The sequence below is a fragment of the Dunckerocampus dactyliophorus genome, chromosome 5 (genome assembly GCF_027744805.1).
Source record: "Dunckerocampus dactyliophorus isolate RoL2022-P2 chromosome 5, RoL_Ddac_1.1, whole genome shotgun sequence".
In the NCBI taxonomy this organism is placed as follows: domain Eukaryota; kingdom Metazoa; phylum Chordata; class Actinopteri; order Syngnathiformes; family Syngnathidae; genus Dunckerocampus; species Dunckerocampus dactyliophorus.
Genome location: NC_072823.1, coordinates 1,909,449 through 1,937,306, shown reverse-complemented (window position 1 = coordinate 1,937,306; position 27,858 = coordinate 1,909,449). Strand labels below are relative to the sequence as shown.

The 27,858-nt window shown below is 43.0% G+C and overlaps 1 protein-coding gene across 4 annotated transcripts; it reads left to right on the top strand.

Annotated features, from left to right (window-relative positions):
• Nucleotides 1-27,644, top strand: si:dkey-29p10.4 (E3 ubiquitin/ISG15 ligase TRIM25). Of its 4 annotated transcripts, XR_008570481.1 has the most exons (9): nucleotides 1-293; nucleotides 2,159-3,066; nucleotides 4,778-4,873; nucleotides 5,268-5,519; nucleotides 5,610-5,632; nucleotides 9,190-9,338; nucleotides 9,433-9,806; nucleotides 10,336-10,474; nucleotides 27,457-27,644. XR_008570481.1 is itself a non-coding variant. In XM_054777258.1 (8 exons), exons 1-8 carry the CDS (start codon nucleotides 44-46, stop codon nucleotides 10,372-10,374), a joined length of 2,091 nt encoding a protein of 696 aa, XP_054633233.1. In that variant the 5' UTR covers nucleotides 1-43; the 3' UTR covers nucleotides 10,375-16,338. The 4 variants fall into 4 exon arrangements, 3 of the variants coding, with proteins under 3 accessions (XP_054633233.1, XP_054633232.1, XP_054633231.1); XM_054777258.1 differs by lacking the exon at nucleotides 27,457-27,644 and having other exon boundaries at nucleotides 10,336-16,338; XM_054777257.1 differs by lacking the exon at nucleotides 27,457-27,644 and having other exon boundaries at nucleotides 9,433-16,337.
• The last annotated feature ends 214 nt before the right edge of the window (nucleotides 27,645-27,858 follow it).

Below are 27,858 nucleotides of genomic sequence, written 5' to 3'. Positions count from 1 at the left end.
TGTCATCGCTGAAGTAGTGGACCACCATAACACAGCCGTTAACATGGGGGCATCGCTGGATACTCCGACAAAGTGTCCTCTTTGCAGCGAGCTGACGCGGGAGCCCGTCACCCTTAAGTGTCACCACCGTTTCTGCCAGCGATGTATTGGCGACTTATGGAGTATTTGCCCAGCTGGGCCTTTCCGCTGTCCCGAATGGAGGTGCAAAACAAGCTACAACACACTTCCCTTTGACAGCAGTTTGTTATGGCCGCCAAACACCAGTAGAAGGGCTTCGAATCCCAGCAGTCCCGGTAAATGGTTTCAATTTTTCCAGTAAAAATTACTTCTAAAAGGAAAAAAGTTCATTCACAGGAAGGGTCACTTTACCGGCTCCATAGAGGAATAATACGTTTTCATAAAAATGAATGTTCTTTCAGACTTACTTCATGTGCTGCTGTTTTTTTAATGTTGAACATGAGAGACGTTCCGTAATAACCCAAGGGGATGAATGACTATTATGATGCAATGACCACTCGAGTATTTTTTTTTTATATGTAATATGGTTTCACTTTCATGTCCAGACGAGTGCCGGAGACAGTCTAGACTTTAAAAGTGATAATGTAATTGGGTATCGTTTAGCCATGCCAAATTGGCGCTTCTGACACGGTGCGGGTACTAAACGGTTACAAAAAAAGGAAAATATATTTTACCCCCCATCCCTCAAAAAACAATGCCCTTTTCCTTTTTTACGTATTTTTCTGACATACAAGTTGAACACAATGGTAATTTAAACTCTGGAATAACTATTATATATATTAGGGATGCACATTTTTTTTCTCAAGCCGATAATGATAACTTACTGCTTCTCAAGACAGTCACCGATAACTTTTTATATATACAGTCAAACCTGTCTTAGCGGCCACCTTTATAGAACGGCCACCTGCCTATAGCAGCAAATTTACATGTTATAGACCCTGTGTATAGCAGTCACCTGTCCAACGCGGCCAGCGGCCACCCATTTTGTCTCCCTTGGTCAATATCTTACCGCATATAGCGGCCAAATTACCAACTCAAGTAGAAGCTTCATGCACGAAAAAGTTTTGTTTTTCAGTCAATGAAACTACTTACATCAGCCAGCTGTCTCTGCAGGTGATGTGCTGCTTGGAGTGGTTGTGTTTTGTTACCTGCCTGCTTCTACACTTTGCAACATTTACAGAACATGAGGTTGTTCTCAAACTCCCGCCAAGAGAAGAGCAAACCTTGCTAGCACAGTATCCAGCTGCTAACAGTTAGCAACGTCAGCTTGTGCGGTTGTGACGTCATCTCGCGTCAAAAAAGAAAAGTTGTCATTATGTGCAGATGCACGAAAATTGTACTCTAGTTTGATTCACTTTGTATGGACTTATTTTAGGAGCAAAATGTGAAGGGAAGGGTTGAAATCCGTACTCGCACGGGTGCTCCCTTTGTATTTTCTATACTTGCACAATATATTTTTTGCTTTTGTGACCACTCAATTACGTAAACAACTGTACCACAACATAAAGAACACAAAAAAGGGTTGTTTTACATCAAAATAACAATTTATTTAAAATATAACACCATGAACTATTTACAGTTTTCACATTTAGAACTAAACTGCGTGTGTGCGGGCGCTAAATGCATAACCCTCTGCACACTACACTCCTCCATGCACTTCCACTTCCTCCTTGCTGTGGTGTGTGTTACTACATGCGAATGATCCATGCTGAGCTCTTATCAAATGCACGTCTGCCACCTTGTGGCCGTTTTTATGGCTTAAAGCTGCAGTCACAGTGACATCTAATAGTGTGCTGTTGCGTCATCACCTCTTTTTGTCTCTCGTGCAAAGAAACGTAGAAGATGTACAAATGCGTTTTTGGGGTTGTGCATTCGGGTTTATAAAAAGGTATTGAATGAGTTGAATTGCGTTGTTTTTTTACACGCTAAGACTTTCAAGTTAATCACAGGCGTTAATGTGCTACTTTTGACAGCCCTAATTATTAGTGTCAAATTATATTTTTTAAATATTTGCATTTTTTTTCATGTTCTTGATTGTGTTTTTAAAGTGTGCCAAGAGCCAATAACAAAACAGATGCAGATTTCACAAATCAAATCTGCAGTTTCTGACGGCTCGTGTTTGTATTCTGTCATTTTTCAGGCACATCCAGCAAAGCTCCAAACACATCCGACTCCCCATTGACGAGGCCTTCACTAGCCAGCCGACTGCTAGGCAAAAGAAAGGCCAGCACACCTGTTCCAGAGCAACCCGACACAAAGCGACCAGCTACCTGTGACAGATCAGATGACATCCAGACTGCAGTAAATTCTGCGTCAGACACAGCAGGAGATCTCCACGGTGTGGAGGCAACCAGCAACGGGGTGAACTCTGAATCCAAACAGTCTGGGAGTGATGACACGGGTGACAGTGTCATGCAGCACACGAGTGACGTGTCACAAGGCAGCCCCCACCAACACGAAGCAGCAGAATGGGTCGATACCGATGACCCAAGTGATTGCTGCACTGAAGTAGAATCATGTGATGCCCCCCTTCTTGCAAATCCCCAAGTGACAGAAAATCACGCCTTGCCGAGAAAACCCACCTCACCTGCCAACAAGTCATTTCCCACAGCCTCAATTTCACAGAAATCAGTGTCTCCTGTCAGCAAGTCAGCACCTCATATGTCCCCCAAGAATGCGGCGGAAACCTCAGGGTCACCGAGCAGGATTGGCATATTCTCCAAGCCCGAGAGCAGAAATAACAGCCCAGTGCAGTGCCATTATTGCCCTAAAACCGTGCAACGGTTGGCCGTGAAGACCTGTCTGGTATGCGGGGCTTCCATGTGCACGGAGCATCTGCGTCCCCACATGGAGTCCCCCGTGTTTCAAAGCCACTCCCTGGTTCCACCCACGGTGGACATTTCGCTTTGGAGGTGCCAGGAGCACCAGGAGATCAACCGCATCTACTGTCGACAGTGTGCCGCGTGCGTGTGCACGGTGTGCACCGTCATTGGCTCCCACCGCAACCACGTCTGCATCAGCATCAGGGATGCAGAGCGAGAGCTCAGGGTAAAGATTGCTCATTCACTGGCCACAACATTAGGCACACTTACACAGAGCTGCGAAAAAACGAGGCATGAAAAAGACAATGATGCTCATTTTTGAGCACTGTCAAAGAGATGTTCATTTGACAATGTCTATTATCGTGGTGGGAGTTTGCAGCGATGTGCTTCGACAGTGGAACCTTGGTTAGGGTGTTTTTCAGTTAACGTTGAAAATGTACGGCAATATTTTGCCTTGGTTACCATACAATAAGGTGCGTGTCTTGCAGGGGTGAGAGTCATGCAAATGGCACCTTTCCCAAAAATGTATATATACACAATATATATTTAAATTGTGTATTTAAATATATATTTATTTATTTTGTAGAAAGGTTTTTAAAGTAATAAGTGACCCAATTTTTAAACTTTTTTTTAATAAACACAGCTTTGTGTTATTAGTGGTTGTTGGCGTCAACAATTCAGCTTTTTCCTCTTTGTGCCTTTTGCTCTATTTTCACCATTTTTTTTTTTTTTTTTTTTTACATTTTATTTCTGCAGTGACGCAATGACAAATGAGCCACAGGCCATGGTCCTTGGGTTGCACTTTGGGCACCCCTACTTTTGTGGATCTTCGTTTGGGTCGGCCTTGTGGCGTCAGCTCTATGAGCAAACTATAACTCTAGTTGGCTTTTTGGCTCAGTTTCGTGGGCAAGTGATGGTAGTTGAGGAGAAAGTGGTTGGTCAATGCGTTACAACAGTCAGCCCTAATCAGACGCGTCGCCGCAGCTCGAAGGTTTTTTTTTTGTATTGTATTGTATCGTATTGTATTGTATAGTACTTTATTAATCCCACAGCAGGGAAATTCACTTGTTACAGCAGCAAGCAAGATACGCAAGTAAAGAATGCATAGTGACATAGTGAATACAACATGGTTCAGGTCGTGCAGATGTTGTAGAGCCTTACAGCGGTCGGTATGAAGGACCTGCGGAACCTCTCCTTCTTACACCGTGGGTGTCACAGTCTGCTGCTGAAGGTGCACGTCTACGGAGTTATATTTGTGCCTTAATTTTGAGGTAATAAAGGCAGATTTTGAGCCATGTTAACGTGCAGTAATTTCTGTTTTGGGCGCAGGCACATCACAGCGCTCTGTTACTCCTTCTTTCTTGCTCTCTTAACCTCTGCACACTTGTTTTGGGGACTGGGCTCCTGGCTGGACCTTGCGCATTGCGCGCCTGGAGAGCGACGAGGCTTCCAGGCGTATTCAGTACTCAGAATGCATACCTCTTCGTCGCTCAAAAGATCGAATCGTTGCTCGCTATCAGTCGGTTGGTGACCCCTGGGCTAGGCTTGTGTTAAGATAATTAAAATAAAGCATGAATTAACATGAAAAACTATTTATTATTCTACTGCAATTTTTTTAAATTCAGTTTTTTACTTCTTACGCTTATATTATCACCATAGATTGTATGCTTTGTGTGTCAGTGAATAAAGAGTCTGTTAATTAAATGCAAAAATCCTTACATTTATTGATGCTGTATACATCATTGGATAATTTTGCTGAGTATTTCTACTTACGTGCCTCCCCCACCCCCACAAACACCATCACCAACTAGCCGGAACTACTTTCCTCAAGACCGAAAACAGACCACTGGACGATGTGGGGGGGAAAGTCACTGTTAATGCACTACACTGCTGATGGGGATGTCATACAACATGTGTGACATGATGTCTTTCTGCAGGGTAATCTGATAGAAGAGATCAAACAGCTGCAGGTGACCGAACAACAAGTCAGAGAGAGAGTGACTGAATTCACTCAGATGAAGGAAAAGTTCAAAGTAAGAAACCAAAGCTTCTTTTTTGCATTACGTCAACAGTAACAGTTTTACGTGCCGCTGACTTGATGATGTTAATGGTGTTGCCTCATTCCTGCCCACACATGATGCTGCCATGCGAACCTGCTCATTAGGACAAATTAGTATTTCTGCGCCGTACAGATTTTCTGGAGGAACCACGGGATCAAACCAAGTAGCCTTTCAGTTACAACCCGGTCACACGTCTGCTGAGAGGAGGTAGCCTGACTGTGTGCTTTCACATGCGTTTGATCAGAGACGTCCCTTATCCACAAAACACGTTGTGATTTAAACCTGATAGAGCTTGATGAAGACGTTTGTCTACCTGTATGACCGGAGTGAGGGCCTTTCATCTGTTGCTGTACCAATTTTCTTGCAGGCCCTTTTGAGTGATTCGCGAGCAGGAGTGCAGCAGCAGTACACCGCCATCATAGAGGCCCTGCAGCAGGAGGAGCAATCGGCTCTCCAGTGTGTGGAGAAGGAGGAGAGCAGAGTGGTGGGAGGTTTGGAGGAGAAACTGGGCCACCTTCAGAACTCCCTACAGTCCATCCAGCAAGGTCTCCACACCTTGGAGGCACTGGCTGATGATGGTAAGGAGGGAAAACTCATCAAGGACCAGGCCTTCATTTTGGTGAGTGTGGATTGTGTTTGTTTGGTAGAATGTTACACACATGACAGCATGATGACGACACGTGACCATATGTTTTTTGTCACCTTACAGGAATACAGCAAGGTTGAACAACTGTAAGTCATTCACTTTCACGTTGTTACTTTATTGTGGGGAAAAAAAATCTGTTTATTTAAAAAGCATTGTGTGTCCCGGTGGTGGTAGTGGTACATGCTGCTGCATACAACGCCCAGCCACGAGGCATGTCCAAGCTCCCGGATAAATGGGAGGCTTTCGTTAGGAGGGGTAGCCGGCAGAAAACTAGGCCAAATGAAGTGGGATTGACTTGCTGTGGTGACCCTTGACAGGAAGATAACAGTTTCAGAAGCGTGCAACCCAGCCTTTGAGCGATAGTGCTGAGCAGACAAAGCCTGGAAACACTCTATAAGGTCGTATGGTAACACCTTGCTTTCCTGGCGAAGTGTGCCCAGGGGCCATTGATAGAAATTTTATATATAAAAAAAAAAAAAGGAAAAATGGAGACAAAGGCATGATGCAGACTTGACAGCATGTACACATATTACATAATGTTGACATATTTACCAATTTTTTATAAAACACTTTTCGTCACTAAAATCTTCCGGAGCCTGGAGGAGAAGGTCTTAAACTTTTTATCAGCTGATGCACAGCCTATTTCACTTGAATGGTTGTTTGCAATATATTGCTTACTCAAATTTTTTTTTGTCCCACTCTCATTTCTTTTTGCATTTTGAAGCTCAACTTAAGATTCAACAGTGCATAGTGTAAATTCTTGCAAATTTTCAACTTGTATTAAAATTGTGATCAGGAGTGTATATTATACAAATTTTTGAATAATCATATGGCCTTTTTATGCTGTTTCAAGGCTAGCTCAACAGCAATCACTGCTCACTCGTCTTCATATATACGGTGTTTGCCCCCTTCCTGATTTCTTATTTTGTTTGTCACACTTAAAACGTTTCAGATCATCAAACATCATCAAATCGAAATAGCCCTGTGTGCAAAAGTGATTACCTCCTAAACCTAATAACTGGTTGGGCCACCCGTAGCAGCAACAACTGCAATAACTTGCAATGAGTCTCTTACAGCGCTCATCTTTGCAGAATTGTTGTCATTCAGCCACAATGGACGGTTTTCCAGCATGAAGCGCCTTTTTAAGGTCATGCCACAGCATCTCAATAGGATTCAGGTCAGGACTTTGACTAGGCCACTCCAAACTCTTTATATTGTTTTTCTTCAGCCATTTAGACGCGGACTTGCCGGTGTGTTTTGGATCATTGTCCTGCTGCAGAACCCAAGTTGGTTTCAGCTTGAGGTCACCAACAGATGGCAGGACATTCTCCTTAAGGATTTTCATGGTTGCATTTATCACAGAAAGTCTTCCAGGTCTTCCAGCAAAACAGCCCCAGACCATCACACTACCACCACCATATTTTACTGTTGGTATAATGATCTTTTTCTGAAATGCTACAATCACTTTTTCACACAGAGCTATGTAGATTTGGATTTTTTCCCTTCAGAGAAGGACCCAAACTGCACTTCTTTTTGTTGTATTCTGTTGTTGTACCGGATAAAATGAAAAAAGATGAAAACTGGTATAATGTTTGTGGCTCCAGACTATTTTTCTGTAGTTTAAAGAAGGTTAAATGGTTCTTTGGAAAATAATGGTTTCAACCCCTGCTCTAAGGGGCTGTTGGGCAGTGGCCCCATGGTTAAGAATCACTGTTTTAGTTTAGTTTAGTTTATAGATTTATTTGAAAATGCATGAAGGTTACTATGGAATACATCTCATGAGTAGTAGTAGTAGTAGTAGTACACTAATTATGTCTAGCTTTGAGATTGTAGCTGCTGCATCAGGCACTGACTAAGGGGCTAGCCACACGGAAACGTTTTCGGGTCAAAACGGCTAAGTATTTTATCGTTTCGGCCTTTCTTCCACACCGAAGCGGCGTTCTGGGTGCACTGAAACTGTATTGTTTCTGTAGAAAAAAAATGCTTCCGGATTGGGAAAATCTGAAAACGCCGGCTTGTCGTTTCCGTGTAGACAAGCAAACCGCGACTTTCTGAAAACGACGCACGTGACCAAAAGTGAGCTTTGACGACAAGCCAACATAATATCTGAATAGTTCAACTCGCATGACTTACCCCAGTCGATATTCTCCTGATATTTTGTTGTCTTATTCTCCAAAGTGACTCACAGAAGTAATTCCGCCTTTCGTAAGTCTTGATGAGCCTTGGAAAGCAGAAGGCTGACTTACGTGCATGTGTTCTTTCTTCTTCTGTGGTTTGCTTGGTGTGTCACGTGGTTCTGTCTGCGTGTCTGTTTACAGAGCCACACGTAGGTGTGCCTTGTGTGTTACATCATTTTCACCTTGTGATCCGTTTCCGTTGGGATGCAACTATTCGCTAATTCGGCACAGTGTGGACGCAAATTTATTTAACAACCCAAGAACATTTGGACACGGCCTAAATACACATGTGACTTTAATTCTACGGTATATCAATTCATTTGTGCACACATGTTTCCACACTCCGGGGTGCATCCAGGCGTCATGTCACGTAATAAAAGTGTTTTCTTCTAGAACGTTCTGATATTTATTAAGGTTTTTATTGAATGGATATACATATATTTTTTAAATGACTTCTGTCATCTTCTATAGCTTTAGTTTGTTGCCTTGTAGGTATAAGATTCAAGATTCAAGAGTTTTATTGTCATATGCATAGTAAAACAGGTAGTTCTACTATGCAATGAAATTCTTATTCTGTTCATTCTCCCAAGAAAGAAAGAAAACACAAGAAAAAAATAAGAACATAAGAAACATATATACCAATAAATTAAGCAAGTCCAGCCACCCTCTTTGCTCATCAGGAGTTTGGGTGTCAAAGCGGGCATAGAACTCATTTAGCTCATCTGGAAGTGTGGTTTGGCTGGACGTGGCTACGCTACTCCGCTGTCGATAGTCTGTGATGTGCTGGAGCCCCGCCCACATGAGCCGAGGGTCTGAGGTGGAATAGTAGCCCTCCAGCTTCTGTCTGTACTGTCTTTTGGCCTCCCGTATGGACCTCCTCAGGTCATATCTGGCCTTTTTGTAGTCATCAGCGGTGCCCATGACAAATGCAGTCGAACGAGCACGTAGCTTAGCCCTTACATCACAGTTCATCCACTGTTTTTGGTTAGGGTATTTTCTGTAATACTTGGTGGTGCTAACAGTCTCTATGCATGTGCTAATGTAGCCAGTAACAGCAGAAGCATATTCATCCAAATCAACAGTACAATCTTCCCTCCCCGCTGCAGTTTTAAACACATCCCAGTTTGTGCAGCCAAAGCAGTCCTGAAGTACTTGATCAGTTTCTTCATTCCACACTTTAACTGCTGTACTTACAGGGGGAGCATAAATTGCTCCCTCTCCAGGTTAATCTTCTTTTATGAATTTAATGCTGTTAGGAGCGGCGCTCTGATGATAGCTTGATCGTAAATACCGCTAAATGCCAGTGCAATCTGTATATGTTTTTTTCCCCCCTTCATGATGCATTTTTTGACTGATGCGACTTCTTGTCCACAGCGACTTGCAGTCCAGAAGATACGGGTTGTGTTAATACACTCTTTTATGCTGGAGACTTTATGTTCTTTTTGTTACCCTTGGTGTTGATCTAGTGATGTGGCGAGTTGTATGGATCAGCTGGACGCTCCAGAGGAGGTGGACGAAGCTCGACTGAAATGTCTTCAGACGTGGACCGAGAAACGTCTTGACAAGGTGGTCATCACTGACCCAAGCAAGGACAAAGAGCTCTACAAGCTGCTTTGTGAGACTCCGCTTGCATTCCACCACCAACCTATGATCAAGTGTTCTTACAGTCTTTCCACACCCTTCTCAATATGTCTTTTTCTCATGCACAGATGGCACCATGCCCACCTTGGACGCAGACACAGCCCATCCCAAGCTGCAGCTGTCTGATAGCAACAGGAGGGTGACTTACACTGATGCCCAGCAGGTCTACACAGAGCAAGAGTCTCGTTTCAGTGCCTTCCCACAGGTGCTGGCCTGCCACGCCCTGGAAGGAGGCCGCTGCTACTGGGAGGTGGACGTGTCTGTGGACGAAGGCCGCTGGAAGGTGGGACTCTGTGAGGGTCGTATGGAGAGGAAAGGTCAAAGGGACAGCTCATGTTTGGGCTTCAACCTGTCGTCGTGGTGCCTGGCGTGCGACAGGAGGAAGCTACAAGTGCTGCACAACAAGGCGCCCATTCCTGTGACCGCAGACAGGCTCCAGCGGGTAGGCGTGTTCCTTGACTTTGAGGAGGGAATTCTGACGTTCTTTAATGCGACACCAGGGGGCAGTCTTGCTCCAATGCATTCCTATAAGCACAAGTTTACTGGGCCGCTTTACCCAGCATTTTCTGTGTCCAAAACACAGCTGGCCATCAGTCATCTATTTTAACCGCGATCCAGCATACACTGGAATTTTCCATAATTATCAACTAAATGACAACTAAACCGGCACTGTGTCTTTATTTATAAGTCATTGGTGCTGCTGTTTCATTCTTGCAAATTCTGTGCTGTGGTGTTCTTTGTGGTAATTTTATAGAACTACAGCGTCAGAATTTTACCTTTTTGTATTTCATCTTTTTATATCTTTCAACATGATTTCCCATTTTTATGGGAAATCATGTGTGTAATAATAATGTTATGAACAATTATCCATTTATTCCTCATGCCAGGCTTGTCTTTCTCCACAAGAAAGTAAATAATCCAAAGAATTGTACAACTTCTTATGGTGAACATTCTCTTCTTGTTTTGTTCAGGTTGTGTTTGTCCTCAGCAGGTTAAAGTGGGTGTGCTAACTGTGAACTCTTACTCGCCCGCACAGCATGTGAGATTTGCTGACAACAAATAAACACCACCCAAAAGTGAAATGTGCCTGACAGCTGGACTTTGTTTGAGGTACTAACTAGAGCAGGTGTGCTCACATTTTTTCAGCCTGCGAGCTACCTTTTCAAAATGACCCAAAGATCTTCATATACAGTCAAACCTGTCTTAGCGGCCACCTGTATAGAACGGCCACCTGCCTATAGCAGCCACTGAAAAAATACCCCGCAGGAAATTTACTTGTTCTAGGCCCTGTGTATAGCGGTCACCTGTCTAACGCGGCCAGCGGCCACCCATTTTGTCTCCCTTGGTCAATATCTGATCGCATATAACGGCCAAAATGCCGATTCAAGCAGAAGCTTCACGCATGAAAAAGATTCTTTTTTTAAGCAATGAAGCCGTCATGTGTAGACTTTAATTCAAGATTCAAGAGTTTTATTGTCATGTGCATGGTAAAACAGCAGTTATACCATGCAATGAAAATCTTATTCTGTTCATTCTCCCAAGAAAAGAAAGAAAACACAAGAAAGAATAAGAACATAAGAAACATAAACATATATACCAATAAATTAAGCAACAACAACAGAAGAGACATTAATACAAGCAAATAATACAAATAAATAATTACTGCTCAGTCACAATCAGTCACAAGATCCACACAAACTGTCAGTTCTTTGACATAAAAAAAGCCGTCTTCTTTGGAGCTTGTTGCAGACAGTGACACTGTTTATTTCCTGGTGTGAGACAATGTGCACTGGTCAATACTGTAATGCCCCTTGTTGTGGGGAAGGAGAGACTCACGTCGCCGATGCACTTGAATCACTTTATTAACAGCGGTTTATTAACCTAGCAGTTCTTTACAACTTTTATCCGCAGTCCAACAGTGCCCTCTACTGGTCTACATGTAACAGTGTACAGTAATTATATGTATCTGCAAACACAACAAGCTTCTCATGACAGACATGTTAATATGTGTGCGCACAAATTCAAAATGGCCACCAACCTGTCTATAACGGCCACCTGCCTGTAGCGGCCACTTTTGCCATTTCCCTTTAGTGGCTGCTATAGACAGGTTTGACTGTATATACTTAGTATATTTACACTTTCAGCAACTGTACAGCAGAGGGCGCTAAAGTCAAAGCAACTGTCTGACCCACAGACGGCTCTTCTAAAATCTACTTCTGGTCAATTTCTGTCTGGTCACAGACTTGTCATCGTGTATAAACCGCATCCCGATTTTTGGCGTCTTACCGGTGGGAAAAAAAGCGCGGTTTACACCGTGATTTACGATATATTGTGTAATAGGAGTGTAAAGGTGACTATAGGGGTGTTATTTCATGTCGAAAGGGCTCTAATAATGTTTAAAAAAAGGCGTATTTAGAAGGTCATAAACAGGGTTTTCATGCTCTTATCTGCAAATTTTGTGGAAATTCACTTATCACAGTCGGCTGTGGAACCAGTTAATCGTGATAAACGAAGAAGGTATTTATAAATTCTTATCGACTTATGATGAATGAGATGGGTTTTTTTGTGGGAAAAAAAGCGTAGTTTCAGAGAAAAAATTAAAAAATCATAACAGGGTGCATGCGGGGTCTTAAAAAGTCTAAAATCCCACAATTTCAATTCAGTGTGGTAAAATGTCTAAAATTCCTTAAGATCTCAACATGTCTGAAATACAAGTTCAACCTTATTTTGACTTAAAAGAAATGCATACAATTCAGTCCACTTTTAAATGTTTGGATTTTTGAGGACGCTGTCACTACAAAATGGAAGCACCTGTGGTGCGTTAATGCAGATCTCAGCAGCAGAGAAAAGGTAACGAAAGCTGTTTGTACTTCCTTGCCAGTACGGATGTGAAATGGGTCTTACATTGTCTTCATTACGGTCTTAAAACTTGAATTACGGTCTGTTGAAATCTGCAGAGACCCAGAATACTTTACTTTCCCAAAAATCTCACTTCCATGTTTATTTAAAAAGCTACGAAGTCGCCTAACATGGATTAATCTCATGTTAGATTAATCGTGTCATGCAGGAAAAGAAAGTTTGTAGGTGAGATTTATGAGAGTTCTGGCTATTGTTACCTGCAAACTCAAGTTATCTTCAAAATATGGCGCCTTAACGTTGCTTTTGATCGCGAGTGAAAGCGTAGGAACATAAGAGGCACAGATTGCTTTTGCCATTGCAATTTGCATTATTCTGGAAAAATCTGCCCTGAGTCAACCCGTCACTTTTTTGCCTCCATCACATAAATCACCTTTAAGACTATTTCATTTTAAGTTACGGGCATTTAATATATTGCCAACCTGCATGTGTCTCCTTTTTATTATCAAGATATCAAATCATTGGTGCCTCTCAGTGCACACAGAGGGTTAACTTCATTTCTCCGAGAGCCATTGTGCATTGCAGGCACATGCTTCCATTAAAATGCTTTCAGTTGAGCCAACAACAAAATGTCTCATGAATGCAGCCAGGAACGTGAGACATGAAGTAATTGGATATATGCTAATTGGGTTGTGTGCTCATTAGAGGCTATACAGTCATTAGCAACAGGACAACATTCTCCTCTGGAGTTGGTTATCGGAATATCCTTTGGCCCCCTCATCACCAGGGAGCTGCCACCGCTTAGATTAGGCTTGTCAGCATTTTTATTCACAGTAGCATTCAAAATTGATTTTATTTAGGTGTTTTTTAAATCCTTGTAAAACAGTAATCCCCCATTTATCACAGTTAATTGGTTCCAGAATATAGAAAAGCTGTTTACGACCTTATTATTAGAGCCCTCTAGACATGAAATAACAGCCCTATAGTCACCTTAACACTCCTGTTACCCAACATGGTAGACATAATAAGACTTGTGCTTGAGTGGGGGGCTGACAGGAAGTGACGTCGGGGGTTCAGAGTTGAGTTTTAGCTTGGCGTAACTGTAGCCGGTGTCAGGGATTGTTGTGAGATAACTCAAACCTGCAATAAAAGCCTGTTTTTCCGGCGCTCAAGTCTTGTGTTGTGTTTCAACATTGCAGTGACATTACTGACCCCTAGTGACAAGTGTAGAATACTACATATTTTCACAACATCTTTGAAAGTATCTTCTGAATGTCTTATATTTGTATTTTAGTTCAGTCAGCCATTTTTATGCTTGAAAATGCTTAATTTAGGCAATAAAATGTGTACATTTTGTTTGAATATTGCATATTTGTTGACTAATAGGTTGTATTGAACCATGAAAGAGCATGAATAATATATTTTTTTGAAAAACCATAATATAGAAAAGCTGCATAGTTCGAAGCGTGACCTGTTGATGTTAGTTTCAGTTGAATCTCAGGTCAGAAGGAAATACGAGGCCTGCGTCTCTTTGCGATTGCGATTGCAATTTGAGAAAAGCCGGTAGCAAGTGTGCCCGGGGGTGGGTACCATCTCCCCGCACGGGGTAGTCGTGCCTTGTGGCAATATCTTGTGTTGGCATGGCAACAGCCGGTGAGCTCAGGTGAGCGGGGAGCCTCACGTGTGTGACCCGAGTCACCTGCCAGGCTTGGCACAGCTGATGGAAATGTGAGACGGCGTTAGACATGGGTCTTATTTTTGCTTCGTCTTTTTGATTGGCATGGCTGTTCCATTACTCCTCTGGGTCCCACCTGGCAAATATGTTTATTTTGGATTCAGCTCATGACTTCCAGCCGGTATGCTGTCTTTCCAAATCTTATCTTTGTCTCACCTGCTTTTGTCTGCCACGTGTCTTCTTTACCAATTCTCAGGCCAGTGTCTCCTATGCATTCATTTACTTGTGGCGGCCCGCCCTTAATATGTTTTGGTACGACCTGTTAGATGGCGGTGTGCACTGTAACTCCACGTCGAATTCCCACACGTACGCATTAAAGGTGATAGACAGGAAGTGTTTTGTTTCTCATGTATTTACTCAGCAGTCAAATACATGCGGGAAGCGTGCAGAACAATTCCACAAGCCTTTGACTAGCGGGAGACATGACTAGCAGTACCGCTAAGTAGGCCTGTCATGGTAATCGATGAATCTAAAAATAAAAAAACAGGTCGATAATTATGACGCCCCTATAAATTGACATGTGCATATATGCGTGTGTTTTTATTTGGTCATCTCGCTGTGCCACACAGGCTGGATGACAAGAGGGTTCACTCCGCACCTGTCTGTGTGCATTGGTTCTATAGTGGAATGAACAGCGAGAGTGGGCCCTCATCTCATTCAGCCTTTTGTGGAGGCGGGGCTGCCAGTGAGTGGGGAAAAATGATCTCAAAAAATGTCGTTGATAATTTGCTGCACAATTATTGACCAGCAAAATATGTTATGGTGACAGGTATAGTGCTAAGAAAACCAAACCTGGAGACACTCTTGCGTCGTTTGATAACAGTTTGCCTCCTGTGGGAAATACGCCGACCAAGGGGTGTCCAAAGGGCATTTGCAGATGACAGCTTATTTTTTGTCTGTGCCCTGTCGCGTTGTTAAAAAAATAAATAAAATGCAACAATGAAAATTGACAATAAAGAGCAAAAAACCCACAGTGTAATGAGAAAAAGATGAAACGTTAATACTAATAAGTAATAACTCAAAAATGTCCTTCAATATACAGTGATGCCTCAATTGTTGATCGAAACGTCCAACCATTCATGAATCATTTTCAGGCTTTAAAAAATCTTAACAAAAAATGTATTTTCATCCATCCAACTATCTTCTGTGACGCTTGTCGTCACTAGGTTCGCACGGGTATGCTGGAGCCTATCCCAGCTGACTTGGGGCGACAGGCGGGGTACACCCTGGACTGGTGTCCAGCCAATGGCAGGGCACATATAGACAAACACTCACATTCATACCTATGGACCATTTAGAGTCTCCAATGAAGCTAACATGCATGTTTTTGCAATGTGGGAGGAAACCGGAGTACCCAGGGAAAACCCACGCACGGACACAGATCCCCAAACGAAGATGCAAACCCAGATCTTCCAGATCTCCTGACTGTGTGGCCAACACGCTAACCACAGGGCCACCGTGCGGACCCAAAAATGTATTTCATCAGAAATAATTTTATTTTACATGCAGAAAACAATGTCAAATAATTATAAATGATGAGTGACATAGATAAATGAACATTTAATATTACTTTTTCCATTACTGAAGATTGGGTGTTGGCTGTGTGATCCAAGATGGCTGATTAAACGAGCAATGTCCGTCCACATGTTTATTAATACCACAAGGTTCAACGTGCCAAAGGGTAAAACAAAGCCACGAGAGAACGCGTCACTATCTATTTCAACACCATTGTGAGCTATGGTGCCTGTCAACAGGACCGCCTGCACCCCCACCACCTCACAGGCACACAGAAACGTCGTCCTCATTTGTCACCTATCAGCATGTTTGCCTTCCAACAAGGCGCCTGTTCTATTCCCCCGCCGCTTTCGTGTGAGTTTTTCATTGTCTCATTTCCTACCACGTGCACACGGTCGGAATGTCTTGCGATATTTGACACTTTCCGCCCAGACAGACAAAGACTCATCTTCACAGTACATCTTAACTGAGAGGACGACGCAGAGTCGGCGTCTTTCTCGAGGACGCGATCAGCGGAGGCATGCTGCCTCAGTCTGAGAAGATGAGTCAGATGTATTGGATGCTCTCCTCCTAAGGGCACACTGCATATGCTTGACTGCACACCAGTACATGGACACAGCAGTACATGTATGCTGCATATTTTACCTGTATTTATCAATGATTACCTCGTTGGGTGCGTGTACAACGGAGTAGTAGGGCCACATCGGAAAAAAAAACTGAGATTTTGAGAATTAAGTTGTAAATTTATGAGAATAACAAAAGTCATAATATTACCTTTGCCCGAGGCCAAAGTTTCTCGTAAATTTCCGGCTTTTTTCTCGTATCTTTAAGACTTTTTTTTAACGTAAATTTAAGATTTTTTTTCTCGACTTGTTTCTCGTAAATTTAAGATTTTTTTTTGTCCTAAATGTACGGGTTTTTTTTTCTCATAAATTTCTGGATTTATTTTTCAGATCTTAAATACTTTATTTCACGTAAACTTAAGATTTTTTTATCGTAAGTTTACGGGGTTTTTTTCTTGTAAATTTACGGCTTTTTTCTTGTAAATTTAAGACATTTCTCGTAAGTTTACAACTTTTTTCTCATCAATTTACGACTTTATTCTCAAACTCTCAGATTGTTATTTTTTTCAATGTGACCCTAATACTCTTCCGTTGTAGTTTTCAGCAGGAAAAACAAAACATTTTTTAGCTCAAAAATCGGCAAATTTGCAAGGCCGTGAATGCTGACTCGCAAATTTTCGGGGAGCCACTGTACATACTGTAGAATGATATTCAAGAGTACTTTGATGATGCTGATTTGACATCACAACTCGAAAAACAACCTGTGTCGTAAGGGAACAGAACAGAACAGAACAATCTACTTCTGGGGTGTTCAAAGGTTCCCATTTGTGGCCCACATTTTTTGTATGATACAAGAATAAAGTGAATATATAAAGAGATCAAAGTTATAATCTAACAAGAAAAAAATTGTTTTTTATGAAAATAACGTAATAACATGAGAAAATAACAATTTGAGTCGCATAAAGTTGAAATAGTAAAGAAAAAAAATGGTATTTAATTAAAGTAATATGCGAAGCTTCAAAAGTTACAATGTTAAAAGAATGAACTCAAAATATGGAATAATGTCAGTTATGAGAAGAAAATATACAAGAAAAAAATGAAATAGTTGGAAACTTTAAAATAAAAACAGCAGAAATGGGGGAAAAAAAGCTCTAATTTTACAAAAAATAAAGTCGCAATATTAAGAGAAAAAAGTCCAGTTTAACAAGAATACACCTGTAATATGAGGAAAAATAATATCACTTTAGTAGCATAGAGTTGAAGTATTGAAGAAAAAAGTTTTTTGTTTTTTTTTTTTAAGTCTGACTATTATGAGAAACAAACAAAATAATAATAATCGTTCTGCTTGTGGAACTGTGGACCAGCTCTATAGTCTTGCACGGATGCCCACCCAGTCTACATGGGTTTTGTGGACTTGAAGGCATTCGACCGTGTTCCTGGAGGAATTCTGTGGGGAGTATTGGAAAAGGGAATTCAGGCTGTTCGTTCCCCGTATGACCGCTGTCAAGAGTTTGGTTCGCATTGCCGGCAATAAGTCGGACCCGTTTCCAGTGAGGGTTGGACTCCGCCAGGGCGGTCCTTTGTCACCAATTCTGTTCACTACTTTTATAGACAGAATTTCTTGGCGCAGTCACGGTGTTGAGGGGTTCCTGTTTGGTGGCTGCAGGATTGTTTTTTTGCAGATGATGTGGTCCTGCTGGCTTCATCGAGCCGTGACCTTCAACTCTCTGGAGTGGCCGGGATGACAATCAGCGCTTCCAAGTCCTAGCCATGGTTCTCGCCTAGAAGAGGGTGGAGTGCCATCTCCGGGTCGGGAATGAGATCCTGCCCCAAGTGGAGGAGTTTAAGTACCTTGGGGTCTTGTTCACAAGTAAGGGAAGAATGGGACGCAAGATGGACAGGTGAATTGGTGCGGCGTCTGCAGTGATGCAGACTCTGGATCGGTCCGTTGTGGTGAAGAGGGAGCTGAGCCCAAAGGCAAAGCTCTCAGTTTACTGGTTGATCTACGTTCCTACCCTGACAGTATCTACAGTCCGGGATAAACTCGGGAGTAGAACCGCTGCTCCTCCGCATTGAGAGGAACCAGATGAAGTAGCTCCCAGATGCCTTACGGGGAGGTGTTCAGGGCACAGCTGACAGCTAGGAGGCCTCGGGGAAAACCCAGGACATGTTAGAGAGACTATGTCTCTCAACTGGCCTGGGAACACCTCAGGATCCACCAGGAGCAGCTGGATGAAGTGGCCGGGGAGAAGGAAGTCTGGGCTTCCCTGCTTAGGCTGCTGCCCCCGTGACCCGACCTTGGATAAGCGTTAGAAGATGGATGGATAATTTGATGCTGTTCCTGTCTGAGTCTTACACAATACATACCAAAATACAAGAAATTAGATTGCTATTATATACGATGCCCCCAGTCCATGGAGATTGGTGGGAACACAAGGCGGCCTGTGGGTCCAAAAAGGTTGGGGACCGATGCCTGAAGTGTAGTGATATTGGATTTTTTTCTGATATGCCGATATTGTCATATAATATTGTCATATTGATATACCGGACTCGGCGATCCAGTTGGAAACATTTGCTGCTTACCGGGGAGATCGGACTTTAGAGCAGTGGTTCTTAACCTGGGTTCGATCGAACCCTAGGGGTTCGGTGAGTCGGTCCCAGGGGTTCGGTGGAGCCTCCGCCACGGAGGTTAAGACACACCAGACCCATCGTGTCAATTCGTGATGACACGCCGCCGCTTAGCCATCACTGGCTGCAGATAATCACATTACATTGCTTGCCTTGGCCAATCAGTGCTGCGAAGAATTTTGCGTGCTCATGGTGCGTTCCATTTGTACTTGGAAGTCGTCATTTCTGAGTTCCTAGCGGGAACGCCCGACTGAAAAGGCCCCCGAAGTCGGAATGTTCAACTTGGAAGTCAGAGCATCCACACCACCTCTGAGTTAACAATCAATGATGGCTGCCTCGTGTGTAAACAATAAATAATCAATAAACAATTTATAAAAAAATATTGATATAGTGTAAAGTTTTTCTGACTTGGCATCTGGAATGCTTTTGACTCGGAGATCACGTCACTCTCACTCCGAATTCCAAGTTCCGAGTACAAATGAAACGCACCATCAAGTAGTCAACGTGTAACTGATGTGGTAGTACGTCGTGTGATTTCCTTCTAAATATTTTAATCCATACTAACTATGTCGAGCAAAAAAAGAACGAATATGTACAGCATTGATTCACATGTATCATGGACCGTGATGGGAGTCAGCATCCTGTTTCCGTCATTTTGTGCACCAGTAAACAAACATATACCTACAGTATGTCTTGAATTTGAAAAAAAAATCGATTTCATTTTTCACTAAAGAAGGGTTCGGTGAATGGGCATATGAAACTGGTGGGGTTCGGTACCTCCAACAAGGTTAAGAACCACTGCTTTAGCGTCTGGTAAACACAGAGGTGGCGGCGTCTGTGTTTACGTAAACAAACGGTGGTGCACAGACGTACAGACGATGGAAAAGCACTGCTCGTAGGACATTGAGCTGCTGATGGTGAAATGCAGACCTTTTTATTTACCTCGTGAGTTTAGCGCTGTGTATTTAACTGCTGTTTACATCCCACCACGAGCTAACACTGCTAACGCACTAGGCCTCCTGCATGACATCATTGATAAACACGAGACCAAACACCCAGACGCTGTATTCATTATATCTGGCGATTTCAACCACTGTAACCTCAGGACTGTCCTCCCCAAATATTACCAGTATGTGAGCTTTCCCACAAGGGAAAATAACATCCTGGACCAAGTCTACTGCAACATGAAAGGTGCTTTGAAGGCTGTTCCAAGACCCCACTTTGGTAAGGCTGACCACATCTCTATATTCCTTTATCCAACATACAGACAACTTCTTAAACAAGCTCCCCCTGTAAGTACAGCAGTTAAAGTGTGGAATGAAGAAACTGATCAAGTACTTCAGGACTGCTTTGGCTGCACAAACTGGGATGTGTTTAAAACTGCAGCGGGGAGGGAAGATTGTACTGTTGATTTGGATGAATATGCTTCTGCTGTTACTGGCTACATTAGCACATGCATAGAGACTGTTAGCACCACCAAGTATTACAGAAAATACCCTAACCAAAAACAGTGGATGAACTGTGATGTAAGGGCTAAGCTACGTGCTCGTTCGACTGCATTTGTCATGGGCACCGCTGAGGACTACAAAAAGGCCAGATATGACCTGAGGAGGTCCATACGAGAGGCCAAAAGACAGTACAGACAGAAGCTGGAGGGCGACTATTCCACCTCAGACCCTTGGCGCATGTGGGCGGGGCTCCAGCACATCACAGACTATCGACAGCGGAGTAGCGTAGCCACGTCCAGCCAAACCACACTTCCAGATGAGCTAAATGAGTTCTATGCCCGCTTTGACACCCAAACTCCTGATGAGCAGAGAGGGTGGCTGGACTTGGGGAGCACACAGGACTCACCTCTCATGGTGACATCAGCTGATGTGCGCAGGGTTCTGAACAAAACAAACCCACAAAAAGCAGCAGGCCCAGACAACATCTCAGGACGTGCACTTCGGGTTTGCTCATCAGAGCTAGCTGATGTGCTTGCTGACATATTTAACCTGTCGCTTGCACAAGCATCTGTACCGACCTGCTTTAAGTCCGCCACCATAGTGCCCGTACCCAAGAAGAGCAACGTGACCTGCTTGAATGACTATCGCCCTATAGCACTCACTCCTATTGTTATGAAGTGCTTTGAAAGATTAGTCATGACCCACATCAAAAAGAGCATCGCGGCGGCAACTGTGGACCCTCTACAGTTTGCATATCGCCAGAACCGGTCCACGGATGATGCAGTCAACACTGCCATCCACACAGCCCTTTCTCACCTACAGGGCCAGGACACATACGTCAGAATGCTATTTATAGACTATAACTCTGCTTTTAATACAGTCAGCCCCCACAAACTCACAAATAAGCTCCTCACACTTGGCCTGTCTCCCTCCCTCTGTAACTGGGTGTTTAACTTTCTCACAGGCAGACCCCAGTCAGTCAGAGTCCACAATCGCACATCCAGCTCAAGAATTGTGAGCAATGGGACCCCCCAGGGGTGTGTGCTGAGTCCGCTCCTCTACACGCTCTTCACCTACGATTGCGTGGCCTCCCAGAACAACACCAGCATCATTAAATTTGCGGATGACACTAGAGTCATCGGACTGATCACTGGTGGTGTTGAAACATCATACAGAAGAGAGGTGGCGGACCTCATAGCTTGGTGTCGTGATAACAATCTCCTTCTCAATACAGATAAGACTAAAGAGATGATCATCGACCCAAGAACAAGGGAAAAGGAGCCGCATAGACCCCTGTTTATTGATGAGACTGAGGTGGAGAGGGTGAAAACCTTCAAGTTCCTTGGCACACACATCAGCGAGGACCTCACCTGGTCTCACAACACCCAACAAATTATGAAGAAGTCCCAAAGGAGACTGTACTTCCTGAGAAGACTGAGGAAATTTGGCATGTCCACCACAATCCTGAGTTGCTTCTACAGATGCACTATGGAAAGTGTCCTTACCGCCTCCATCACTGTTTGGTACGGTAACTGTACAACACGTGATAGGAAGGCACTCCAGCGGGTGATCAAGACCTCACAGAACATTGTTGGGGCAGCCCTCCCCTCACTGCAAGACATTTATAAAACTAGAGTCCTACGCAGAACACACAACCTCATCAAGGACAGCACACATCCACAACACTCATTATTCACACTCCTACCGTCAGGCAGACGCTACAGGAGTTTGATGTCTAGGACCACAAGGCTGGCAAACAGCTTTTACCCACAGGCCATCAGGCTTCTCAACGAAGCACTCACACACGCCACACGCAACACACGCACACACTCATAGCACTTTATTTATTTGTTTATTTATTTGTATTAATTATTTGTATTCATGTCTCTTCTGTTTTTGTTGCTTAATTTATTGGTATTTATGTTTATGTGTTTATGTTTCTTATGTTCTTATTCTTTCTTGTGTTTTCTTTCTTTTCTTGGGAGAATGAACAGAATAAGAATTTCGTTGCATGGTATAACTGCTGTTTTACTATGCACAGGACAATAAAACTCTTGAATCTTGAATCTTGTCCAACTCTCAATTTCCCATATCAACACATATGTGTAACATCAGATATCCTGTCGTGGAATGAACACATCTGTTGTGAAACTAATGCATACAGCATCAGCGATTAGCTTCTCCATGCGTCTGTAAACAACATCGTAAGCAAACTACCACGTCTGCCTGCCGCCCCATCCGCGGTTTTTTACATTCCCGCCACCCCCCACCCATAGACATATGAATGAATGAATTGTGTGTGGGAATACAGTATTTTCCACGTCTGCAAATAATGCTCTCAAAACGATGTCATAATGGCCAAATCATACAGTGTTTGGCACAAATACTAACCACCTGTCTTACCTGTGAAATGGTATAAATGGTATTCTCAGTTATTTGGTTTGCAGCCCATGAACGAGGCATCTTCTCTGCTCCGACTCTTGCCACATCCAATATGGCGGCGACTTTGACACACTGCTCAGCACTCGATGCGGCGTCTACACATACTGTATCTGTCTGCGAACTACCCCACTCATCATCAGCGGTGTTATGAGAAAGCATCACGTCCTGCCGCCCCGAACACGGTTAAGCAAAGCATTGGCGCTGCGTGTTGCCTGTTATGACAGCGATGTTGCTTGTAAAGGGCTATACAGGTTTTCATTATAGGGAAAAAACCCGATACCGATATTGACTGCTATTACATTTTCAAGCCGATATCCGGACGATAGTATTGGTGGGCCGATATCATCGGACATCCTAATTATGGGCCTGAAATAAAACTATTTTTGCAGCGCCACATAAAAGTGCATCACTCTTTGGATTCATTCTTACAAGTCAAATAAAATAGAGAACGAGTATGTTGAGCAGCGCTAGAGCGCCCCTGAAAAAGGTGTGACAGACTGGAGCAAGCAGCTTTTCGGGGTTGGTTCAAGCCTTCAAGCTGGCCTCACTCAAATTAATTCTGCTTTATGATATTTATCTCCACCGTCTAGCAAAAGAAGCCATCTCGACCCCCTGCTGATACATCAGCACTAAATGAGAAAACACATTCCATCAGTTGCGCCCAAAGCAATCAGTTTTGTGCTCTGTAATCACCTTCCTCCTGGGCCTGCTTTCCCGGTTCCTGTCTTTATAAGGATGAAGGCTTGCTGCTCGTCAAAGTAATGGGAATGCTGCAGTTTGGGGTGCAGTGGGTGCAACTGTAGAATGTTTTCATGACCACCACAGACATTAACAATGCCTCAAAAGCTACAAATCAACTTTGTATTTGAATGTGGAGGAACTCTCCGAGGATTTGGCACATTTGGTTCCCGCGTGGGATAAATAGTGTGCTTCTATAAGCAGCTCATGTTATGAAAACAATGGCGCGCCTTCTTTCCAGCATAATAACATTTTCTGTTTTTGTAACAGCATGAAAATGTTAGGAGCCCTGTCCACTTCTTCGCAAGCCGGGCAATGTCACATTATTTAAGATTTAATCAAGGTTATTATAATAATAATAATAATGGATTTGATATTTGTAGCGCTTTTCAAGGCACCCAAAGCGCTTCAACTACATCTGTAGAAACAGCTGCCCTGAGGCACTAATGATGATGGAGTTCATTTTCAATTTTTTTATTGTGGGATGATTTAAAGAATTTATTATCGCGAGACTGTTTTTTTTCCGGAACGTGAAACAAATAAATAAATAACTTGTGACACCCACCATTAACTTTAATGTTCAAAAGCACCATAAAAAAGCCACTTTTTTTTGCAAACACATTCTTAACTCGTACAACTGTATGACTAAATTAAACCCTTTAAAAATATGGACGCCAAATAAATGAAGAAACGAAACACTCACTCTTAATTGTAATGATGAAGCTATAGCTAACAGTACAGTCGTCCCTCATTTATGGCGGTTAATTGGTTCCAGAGCCGAATGCAATCAATGAATTTCCGTTAAGTAGGAATCATCCATCCATCCATTTCCTATACCGCTTGTCATTAGGGTCATGGGAAAGCTGGAGCCTATCCCAGCTGACTTTGGGCGAGAGGCGGGGTACACCCTGGACTGGTCGCCAGCCAATGGCAGGGCACATATAGACAACCAACCATTCACACTCTTATTCATACCTATGGACAATTTAGAGGCGCCAATGAAGCTAACATGCATGTTTTTGAAACGTGGGAGGAAACCGGAGTACCCAGAGAAAGCCCACACACGCACGGGGAGAACATGCAAACTCCACACAGAATCGAACCCAGGTCTTCCCGATCTCCAGACTGTTACTGTGTTGGCCAACATGCAAACCACTAGACCACCGTGCACCAAGTAGGAATCAATATTAATCAATTGAATATTTTCATAGTATAGAAAACCTGTTTATGGCTTTTTAAAAATAATTATTAGAGCCCTGTAAACATGAAACAACACCCCTATAGTCACCTATATACTCGTATTACCTAATATAGTAGACATGATAAGGAATGTGGCTGAGAAGGTAGAGCAGGTCGACCAGAAACCGAAAAGTTGGCGAGTCGATCCTCGCTCCCTCCACCCAGTCACTGTTGCTGTGTCCCTTGGGAAGACACTTAACCCACCTTGCCTCCAGTGCTTCCCACACTGGTGTATGAATGTTTGGTGGTGGTCAGAGAGGCTGTAAGACGTTTCAATAAACCCAAACGCCCAATCCTAACAAGGTATACGTCTTTTATGTTTTTTTGCGCAAGAGGCCAAAAGATGATGATACAACTCTCCACTAATGCATTAACGCTTAAGAGCACTTTTAAGCCATAACAACAGCCACAGGGTGGCAGAAGTGCATTTGATAAGAGCTCGGCATGGATCATGTAGATGGGAAAATCACACTTGACAGGAAGGAGGAAGCGAGAGAGCATGGAGGAGTGTAACGTGCAGGAGGTTACGTAGGGAAATTTTAACGCATGCACATGTTCACGCGTGCATACACACATTCACACACAGTTCAGTTCCAATGTGAAAATTGTAAATAGTTCGTGGTGTTATATTTGTAAATAAATTGTTATTTTGATGTAAAACAACCCTCTGTTGTGTTGTTTATGTTGGGATAGTTGTTTACATATTTGGGCTGTCACAAAAGCAAATTGTGTCAAAGTGAAAGTTATGATTGAAATGTATCTTTTTCCGAAAAGCTGCTTTTCTCCCTGTTTTAGTCAGGAACTGATATTTTCCTGAAACTTACCTATGTTCTACTGCTAATTACTAAAAAATGCAAAAAGGTAGAAAGAAACTTATTTCTTTCTTTCTTTGGTGGGTTCCATGTTGGGCTGCACGGTGGTCTAGTGGTTAGCATTTAGGCCACACAGTCATAGTCAGAAGATACATGTTCTCCCCGTGTGTGGGGGGTTTTCTCCGGGTACTCCGGTTTCCTCCCACATCCCAAAAACATGCATGTTAGCTTCATTGTAGACTCTAAATTGTCCATAGCTATGAATGTGAGTGTGAATGGTTGTTTGTCTATATGTGCCCTGCAATTGGCTGGCAACCAGTCCAGGGTGTACCCTGCCTGTCCCCTGAAGTTAGCTGGGATAGGCTCCAGCATATGAGGATGGATGTCCATGTTTATATAGCCATAGCACACAATATTCTGTGTGCCTTGAAAGATCAGTCAAAATTATCTCAAATGGCCGCTACTGAAGGGGTTGTCTGGGATTGAATGAGTTGCCCATGACAGGTAAATCAATAAAACGAGTGATGTTAAATGTGATGACATGAAAAATGGAAAAGCTCAAAAAGCTAAAGAAAATCCAAATAAACAGAAACAATCAGTCCTGGAACGTCCACTGAAGTGAAGTCTGCTGGAGCCCGGTTCTTGCGTTGTGTGATGTTAGTGGAGTTCTGAATTGTATGACCTACTTCTGCCAACTTCTGCAACATCACAATCACAATATCTGTGAAGATGTTCTTGTGCCGCTGGCTTCTGTTTGACCTCTTCACCCGTCGTCATCCTCCTGACACTGCAGACCTTATGAAAAACACACCACACAGATCATAAAGGTTGGGTCTCTGGGGTTCCTGGGAGACATAACACTTCACGAGTCCTCTGTTTGTTTTCAAGTTCGTCCCATCCCTGAAATACCTTTCCTGTGTTTACAGTACTGCCGTCGCCATTTTTCCCATCGGCATTATTGGCTGCTTATTGCCTCCTCTCAGGAAGTAACTGTACCCATTGATTTTCTACGAGCTTCCTGTTGTGATGAGGGGCTTCGGTTTTCGGAACCCTCCGGCGACAGCACTAAATAATCCTTTTCATTAAAGGAAGCCGCAGCTTTTGCCATCATGCTCTTCAACAGCACACCCTGCCTTCGTGGGATATCGGAGGATTACGAATTGCAGGATTGTTGTTGATCCGTTTTTAGAGCACCTGGATTCCACATGCAATGGATATTTTGGGCTTTAAAGACCTCGTTCATGAAGTGCCAGGGAGAATTTAAGGCTAATGCCTCCAGGGGTGTCTAACATGATTAGCTGTGGACATCAGGCATATGGAATACAGCTGATCATGAGACTGTACGGTAATCCCTCATTTATCGTGGTTAATTGGTTACAGACCGGCCGTGATAAGTGATTTTCCCTAAAGGAGGGTTTTCTATTTATAAAAGGAATATTTTCATAGTTACAGCATACAAAACCTGTTTCCAGCACTCTAAATATACTTTTTAACATTATTAGAGCCCTCTAGACATGAACTAACACCCATATAGTAGACCGGGGGTGTCCACATACTGAAAAATGAAAGGATGCATGGGCTACTTTGATATTATGAAAGTTTACACATGTACTTGTAGATATGCTAAGGATTGATGTATATTTCAAGAAGAAAACCACACCTCAGCTTTGTGATATCGGTGAAAAAATATATTCTTCCCTTAATTTAACATTTTCCCATTATGACATTATTCTCGTAAAAATATGACTTTTTCTCGTTAGGTTACAAGTTTGTTCTCTTGTTTTTACTTCAAAATGACTGCTGATTTTTCCATTTTTGTAGTTGTTGTTTTTTGCGTGTGTGTGTTTTCTTGTTCAGTTACATTTTTAGAATGTGCGGTGGGCCGTGGACTGCAAACACTTTGAGACCTCTTCGTAGTCGATATCATTCAAGGAAATGAGCCGTTTAAGACAAATAAGACTGGTGCTTGTGTTGTTTGTTGAAATGTGTGTTCCGGTGCCTTGGGGACCCGAAGAGAGGGCAGACAGGAAGTGATGGAGCGTTCCGGCTGCAACAGTTGCCCATGTTTGTCATGATCCGCCTTGTTTATTTGCTGATGCTGTTTTTCTTTGTGCAGTGCCTTTTTTGGTAGTTCCTGGGGCGGAGCCACCTGCCAGTCACCTGTTGTACACCTGCGGCATATTGCTAATCAGGCCTTTATTAGCAGGCGGTTTGTCACACTGATGAAGGACTGTCTGATGAAGGACTGACTGCACCCGAGTTACTCAACTGCCAACTAAATGGGTAATATGAGTGTAAAGCTGACTATAAGGGTGTTATTTAATGTTTAGAGGGCTGTAAACATATTAAAAAGAGTATTTAGAAGGTTGTAAACAGGTATTCTATGCTCTAATGACAAAGTATTCTACTTATAAATGAGGAAACCTACTTCACGGACATTCACTTATCACAGCCAGGTCTGGAAGCAATTAACTGCAATAAACGAGGGCTTACTGTATTTGTGTGTGTTGTTTCCATA